Here is a 7,800-nt window from a genome sequence, read left to right as displayed (position 1 = left end):
GAAATTTTTATTTAATTCACAACACATGAATTCAATCATTTTATTAAAATTTGTGCCACACTCTCCTATTGATACTAAAAATTGGGATGGTGGGAATATAATAAATCTGCAACTAACTAATCCAAGGGAGATTATATCACCAAATCAGAGAATAGGATATGTGATCATCTATTTTCTTTTTTCTTTTTTTATTAAAAAATGAAAAAGAGGTTGTTAGCTACTGTTAAGACAAAAAAACAGCATATGTCTCATGTGATAGTGCTTTAATAAGTTCAACTTATTGCTTTAATACTGAATCTCAGCTTCATTACCTAAGTCTGTTATAAATTAAGACCACCTTTTAGTTGCTTCTCTCTCCTCATTCTTCAGTCACCTCAAGCTCTCTCTAATTTATGACTCGTGGGAAGTACACCACTAATGAGTAGTATATAAAAAGGGGAGGAATGTTGAGTTTTGGCATCCACATTTTCTTGAATCTCTCTGTTATTTGCTGAGTTTATTACACACAAAGAAAGAGGTGAAATGGGAAGAAAGAATTGCTTAGTTCTTGTTGTGATTCTCCTCATTTTTGTTGCTGGATGCTCACCAGCTTCTGCTTCACCTGCTACAAGTGAGAAACACACTCTCCACTACTAAATTTTCTTGATTTTTTTCCAAAAAAAAAAAAATCAATTCTTAAAACATTTGACATTTCTTGTAATTCTTTCAGAAATCGTTGGTGGGGTTGTGACAAAGGTTGTCTCCACCATTTTCAAGCGGCTGTGGTCTCTCAAATCAGCCACCAAAACCGGTATACTTCTCTTTATCCATCCACATTTTCAAGAATTTTCAAGAATCCCTCTCTCTCTCTCTCTCTCTCTCTCATTGTGGGGTCATGTGATCCGCAGCTACCTCTAGCCGGTCGATGATGAAATTTGAAGGTGGATACAATGTTGAGACGGTGTTTGATGGAAGCAAGCATGGAATTGAGCCCTACACGGTGGAGATCTCACCAGATGAAGAGGTTCTCATATTAGACTCTCACAACAGCAACATTTACAAGATCCCAACCCCTTTATCTCGATGTGAGTTTCTTGCAATTTCCATCAAATTGTTATTTCATGGGGAAAAATCTTATCTTGAAAACTACTTGAAATATCGAAGTTTGAATTCAGTTGCAATATTTATTGAAAAAATTGTAATCTTTGACTGTTGTGTCTGAATTCAGAACACTGGGGTTTCAGCTGATGATTTCATAATGTTTGTGATTAATTCATGTTGCATTTGTGATCAAAGTTGTAATCTTTCACTGTTATGTCTGAATTTGGAACTCTGGGGTTTCAGTTGATGATTGATTCATGTGGCATTTGTGGTAAAGTTGTAATCTTTGATTGTTATGTCTGAATTTGAAACTCAGAGGTTTTAGTTGAATGGATTCCTTTCTTGGAGATTACTCTTATTCTTTTGTATTGTTTATAATTGCTTTATTCGTTTTGCCTCTATATCTTGCTTTTGCTGAGAGCAAGGTTCTTCTTTTCTGGGGCGCTGTACATCTTTTTCCTTTGGATTTGATTCTCTTTTTCCTAAATTTGTTAGCTTCTTGTACTTTTCTTTGTGACTTAGTTTTGTGATATTCGGCGACTCGACTGCTTTATTCTTTTTCTGAGATTCATTTTGTAGTTTATGTTGTCCTAAACTAGCTTTGCATCTTATACAATGAATGCTTCCTTCTCACATGCTTTGATTTCGTGTAATTTACACGTTTCTAGCTTTGGTCAAGTCGTGTATTCGTGGCATTAGTCTTAGATTCTGAGGCTCGAGCTTCTGTTTTTCTGATCAAGAATCCAATGCTCAGTTGATGAACTTGATTGAACAACACGGTGGCGTCTAGGTGGCACTTAGACCCGCGTCTCATTTTGTTGCAACGCTCTTTTTAGCCGTTCTTCAATGTAGTATAGCTCTTATTGTGTGATCCGTAGATTTATTGGTTCATTGCTCTCTTTATTGATGAATGGCGCGTTACAGATAGTCGACCTAAGTTGCTGGCCGGATCAGGTGAAGGGTACAACGGGCATGTAGATGGGAAGCTGAGGCAAGCAAGACTTAACCATCCTAGAGGGCTTACTGTCGACGACAGTGGCAATGTATATGTTGCTGACACGATGAATATGGCAATCAGAAAGATCAGCGATTCTGGTAAATATATTACGTACCTTACCATCACTTGAGCTTGCTCGGAGGAGGTCAATGTACTCGTGCAGATATACGAACATTGTTGTTTTACTTCGTGCAGGAGTTGTGACGATTGCGGGTGGGAAGTTAGGCCGGGGAGGAGGACATGTAGACGGACCAAGTGAAGATGCGAAGTTCTCGGATGATTTTGATTTGGTCTACGTTGGAAGTAGCTGCTCTCTTTTGGTCATAGATAGAGGGAATCAAGCAATACGAGAGATCCAACTCCACGAACACGATTGCTCCCACGAGGAAGACAACAATCTCGATTTAGGTAAACGCAGAAACTATTTTTTCGTTTCCCGGCCTCTCGTTGCTCAAACTCGGACGACGGTGTGACATGTTTGAATGAATCATTTCAGGAATAGCAGTGCTTGCTGCAGCTTGTTTCTTTGGCTACATGCTGGCGTTGTTACAACGTCGGGTTGCTGCTATGCTTTCGTACGACACTGTAAGTGAACTCAACACGAGCTCTTGTCAGATACGAGTTAAGATCGTTTGGTCCATAATTGGTGTTCCGATCCATGCTCCATTCTGTGTCTCGAAAGTTTTAGTTGGATGTCTTTTTGTATTATTTCAAAGTTTTCGAACGTTATGTTTACCCATCGTGTTAAACATCGTAAACTTGACGTTGTCGAACTACTTTCTAGCCGAAGGAGCCGAAGCCTTACGCGACGGGCATGCCGCCGTACCAGAGGCCGGCCCCGCCCGCGAAATCCGTCCTGCCGCCCCTGATTCCGGCCGAAGACGAGTACGACAAGCAAGAGGACGGATTGTTCAATTCACTAGGGAAGCTCGTCGTCCACACCGGCTCGTCCATAGCCGAACTCTTCGGCGGACTATTCTCCGGCTTCAAGAAGAAGCCCCTCATCAACCACATGCCGCCGCACCAGCACCAGCACCAGCACCACCACCAGTACCAGCCGAGGCACGGGAGCGCATGGCCCGTGCAGGAGAGCTTCGTGGTGCCACGCGAGGACGAGCCGCCTCCGCTCGAGGCAAGAGAGCCCACTCCGCGAAAGAGCTACCCGTACATGGCGAAGGAGCCGGAGAAGACGAGGCAAGCGAAGCAGAGCCGTCCCTATTACAACCAATGGAACGACCACGGCCACAACTATCAGCAACCGCAACTGCAGCATCATCAGCACCACCAGAAGCACCGGCCATCGAGCGCGCAGACCTACTACGAGCCTCAGAACTGCGAGACGAACGAGATCGTGTTTGGGGCAGTCCAGGAGCAGGACGGGCGCCGGGAGGCAATGGTGATCAAGGCCGTCGACTACGCCGATCCGGCCTACGACGGCAACAATGTAAGGTCCAGATACAACTACATGAGTTATTCCTCTTATGGCTACTGATTGCTGTTGTTTGTTTGATCTCTCTACAATGTTCAACACTTGGTTCACAATGTATAGAAGTAGCAGCTGCATATGATATGATAATATGAAACAAATGTGTTTTTTTTTTTAGATGTCTCATTTCACTTTGTTGTGAAAATCATGTTCTTGACGAGTGACTACCTCTTTTTGGATATGTTTTTTTTTGAAAGATATGTTTGATGAAACTAATGATGAAAGGTGATAGGCGTGAGGCCATGGTTTCGATTATTTGGAATTTTTTCTGACAAATGCAGCCACAGTGGCTGAAAGCAACACATGAAAGTTTAACCTACTGCATGCTTGACCAAGAGTAGCTTTTGAGATTCATAAACTAGTCAAAGTATTATTTTTAAAAAAAAAAGAATATAATTATTTTATTATATTGTTCATATTGTAACTATTTTTTTGTAATTTTTTAATTAAAACAATAGAAAAATAATTACATTGTGAATAATGCTGTAAATCACGAACTATTTCGAATTTGCAATTTTAACATAACTTTTGAAGTGTGACAAGTAAATCACTACCTTTCCAATTTCTACAATTTCTTCCTCTCAATTTTTTCCGATCGTCGGATTGTTGGGTGGAGTTTATGTGGATTAGTTCGTCACGTAATATTTATGTTACGACGTAGTTTTTTATAAAATTGCTTAATATTGAAAATTATGGTGCAAATACAGGATACAATCCCTTTATAATTTGAAGAAGAAAAAAAAAAAAAAACTGAAATTGTGCGAAACAACGTCGTTTAAGCCTCACAAAAACAATGTCGTTAACTAATCCACGTAAGCTCCAATTCACCACTCTGGCGACAGAAAGAAAAAATTGGAGGGACATAATTCCAAAAATTGAAAGGCGATGATTAATTCGTCACACTCCAAAAGCCACGTTAAAATTGCAATTTCAAAAAAATTCATAATTTTATTTGCCAAAACTCCTTTAAAAAAAGGGTTAATTGTAAATAAATTACCGAACTTTCAATAAATTCTCATTTTGTACACGAAGTTATAAATATTTTATAAAAATTACTCAATTATTAATTTTTTCTCATTTTGCATATTCGCCCATTTTCGTCGTGATGACACGGCATAAATAAACTCGCTTGTCATGAATATGCTTGCGTGGCATAAATATGGTCGTGCGAAAAAATAGAACTCATGTCGTATTGTATAGTTGAATTAAATAATGTTGTTTCATATCCAAAGTTTGGCCAACAAAAATTGGCAAATACGCAAAATGAGAAAAAATTAATAGTTGAGTAATTTTAATAAAGATTTTAAAGTTTGCGTGCAAAATGAGAATTTATTAAAAGTTCAATAATTTATATACAATTAAGCCTTAAAAAATAATTTTAATTTATTAATTTTTTCTTATTTAATTAATTATGGCTAATCATAACGTAGTTACATAATTTTATTACTCCCTTCGTCCTAACTTTTAATATCCACATTTTCATTTAATTCTTCCCACATTTTGCTATTCATTTTTGTTTATTTATAGTAAAAGTATGTGAGAAATATCCATATCCGTTGAGTCAATTGCTGGCTCATCCACATCCGGGACCACTTATGAGTCAATGCCTTGCATTGGAGTGCCTCAACCTATTGAGTCCTGACTCATAGTATCCATTAGTTTTTATTTTTATCTTTTTTATTTAATTTAAATGACACCAATTTAAATCACACAATTACTTGAATTAAAATTGAAATAAGCAGGGTTAAGTATCAAATAAGCCCCTTACATAAGACCCTTATCACGTATAGATCCTTATAGTCGAAGTTGGTCCAACTAAATCCCCAAAATACTTAATTTCCAACAATTAACCCCTCCGACTTAACGGGGAGTTAACTCCGTTAACTATATATATATATATATATATATATATAGGGTTAGTATCTAGTGAGAATTTAATATTTTGTGACACCTAAGAACCATCCCTACACCATTGATCTTGTTCAATCCAAAGGCTGGAATAATTAGTTTTCCAATTAAAAACGCTTCCCATTTCTTAATTGTTTCTGCCGGATTGAGTGAATAAGGATATTTAGTAATTTGAAGATGCAAAAAATCAGATGATTCAATTAATGATTTCACAAAATCTCTTAATTACCCTATAGAAGATTTACTCTCTCTTTTTACTTTTCTCATTCACGCATCTCTCCTTCGCCACTCTTTTGTCTTCTCTCTTTCACAAATCTTCCATTGAAGAACACTCAATTGTATAAGATTTATTTGGTCATTGATTTTCGAAGTTTTTCGGTGAACATCGGCGGGGTGAGAATCTTGGAATAAGAATCTGTGAATAATTTATTTGTTTACTATGTTATTCATTACTTTACTGGTGTAATTCTCCTTGAACAAAAAAAATGGATACTTGTGTTTTTTTAAGTTTTGATTTGTTTTATTTTTTGTGGTGTGTCATTCCCTTTTTTTTTACTGAATATCAAACATATGATAGTATATGTTCATATTTTGGTGCGCCCCTCCGGTTTTTTGCCTTCTTGTTTGCTAGTTTTTTTTTTGGATTAATAAGATTTGTTCATAAACATAAAGAAAATGCTATTGAACATACAATTTGAGTCTGTGAACAATCCAATTTGTGTGTGAATATGACAATCTTAGTGCATTTCGGTCTTTGTCAGTGTGATTAGTGTGTGTAATTTTACATACTATTGTTCATGAAAGTTGCATTGTTCATGCCACTTGTTCGTGTGAATATTTTAAGTATCACTAAATACAACATTGTTCATGCATGTCTGTTGTTCGTGTGAATATTTTAAGTATTATTAACTACAGCATTGTTCATGTCACTTGTTCATGTGAATATTTTAAGTATTACTGAATTTAACTTTGTTCATATCTTTGTTTGGATATGAACATGACAAGTGTCTACGGGTAGTTGGTATGCTCATGTATGTTTTATGTGAATGTTTTAAGCATTACTACATATAACTTTGTTCATGTATTCTGTTGGATATGAACATGACAACTGTTTAAGAAATGTGACATTGTTCATGTTTGTTGTTTCTTGTTCATATCACAGCAAGACCACCAAATCCAGAAATCATCTTGCAAAATAAGTTAATAGAGCCAGAGCAGAAATGCATGTATTAAGTAACTCGATGAGTGAATACACTTTGTATTTTGGAAAACTAACTTATGAATATTTTCAACTACAAATTGGAGGAATATAATGCTACAAAAGGCAAAGTTATATCGTGCATACATGGCTAAGAAAGCAACACTTGAAGCATGTATTTTTTGGACTTTTTTTTGTTAATGGTAACATTTTTGGAAGGCTAATCATCATGTGAACATAATTATTATTCTATGAACAGGAGACGGTTCGACTAGAAGCAAACATGATATCGTTAAAGATCCTAAGGATGGAGGTGGAGAGGCTGCGACTGCTGAAATGATATGAGAGGAGGACTGCTGAAATGTGCATGTACACATTATCGCGAGTTGTGCAAGAATAGCAACTTCAAGGCTAACTATGTCTTGCTTGGATGAGACAATTCAGAATATGAACAAATTATAGACTTTCAACAAATATTATATTATATGTCATATTTCAATAGACCACAGATTCATGATTACATTTGATAATTGGAATCCAAATTTATGCATTTTCATTGTTCTACTTTACTGACATATGCTTATGAAAATTATGTGTGCAAATATTTGGTTATATATGCATTGTCGTTTAACAATAGCAATTACTTGACAAGTAAATAATTTTTAAAGTTTTATAAATGATTTGTCATTTTCAAAAGTCATAATAACACAATGAATGAACACGCAGTAGTTATACGCAAAACATGATATAATGTTGTTGAATATATGGAAAATATACATGAACAAAAAACATGTTCATTGATTGAAAAATGTCTGTTCATAATATAATATAGTTATGAATAAAATGATATGCCAACAGTACACAATGCACACACACGACCTGTAATGTCAAAACTGTTCAAACCACAAAATAAGGTAATGAATAAAAACATAACTTTGTCGAACATTTACCTATTACTATATGATCAACACTCACATGTAGAAAAAACATGAACAAAAACATAACTTCGCCTAACATTTATCTAGTATATTATAAACATTCATATTTAGAAAAAATATGAACAAGAATATAACTTCATCTAACATTTATCTATTACATGATTAACACTAATATGTAGAAAACGCACATTGA

General features: G+C 35.9%; 1 protein-coding gene across 2 annotated transcripts; it reads left to right on the top strand.

Moving 5' to 3' along the window:
* The first annotated feature begins 293 nt into the window (after positions 1–293).
* Positions 294–3,744, top strand: LOC130989394 (uncharacterized). Of its 2 annotated transcripts, none has more exons than XM_057913373.1 (7): positions 294–610; positions 710–790; positions 888–1,064; positions 2,005–2,175; positions 2,273–2,485; positions 2,574–2,662; positions 2,862–3,744. In XM_057913373.1, the coding sequence occupies exons 1-7, from the start codon at positions 523–525 to the stop codon at positions 3,567–3,569; spliced, it is 1,527 nt and encodes a 508-aa protein (XP_057769356.1). In that variant the 5' UTR covers positions 294–522; the 3' UTR covers positions 3,570–3,744. The 2 variants fall into 2 exon arrangements, with proteins under 2 accessions (XP_057769356.1, XP_057769357.1); XM_057913374.1 differs by having other exon boundaries at positions 320–610; positions 2,868–3,744.
* The last annotated feature ends 4,056 nt before the right edge of the window (positions 3,745–7,800 follow it).

The sequence above is a fragment of the Salvia miltiorrhiza genome, chromosome 6 (genome assembly GCF_028751815.1).
Source record: "Salvia miltiorrhiza cultivar Shanhuang (shh) chromosome 6, IMPLAD_Smil_shh, whole genome shotgun sequence".
In the NCBI taxonomy this organism is placed as follows: Eukaryota; Viridiplantae; Streptophyta; class Magnoliopsida; order Lamiales; family Lamiaceae; genus Salvia; species Salvia miltiorrhiza.
Note: the sequence above shows the minus strand (reverse complement) of the source record. Positions and strands in the feature narration are given on the sequence as shown.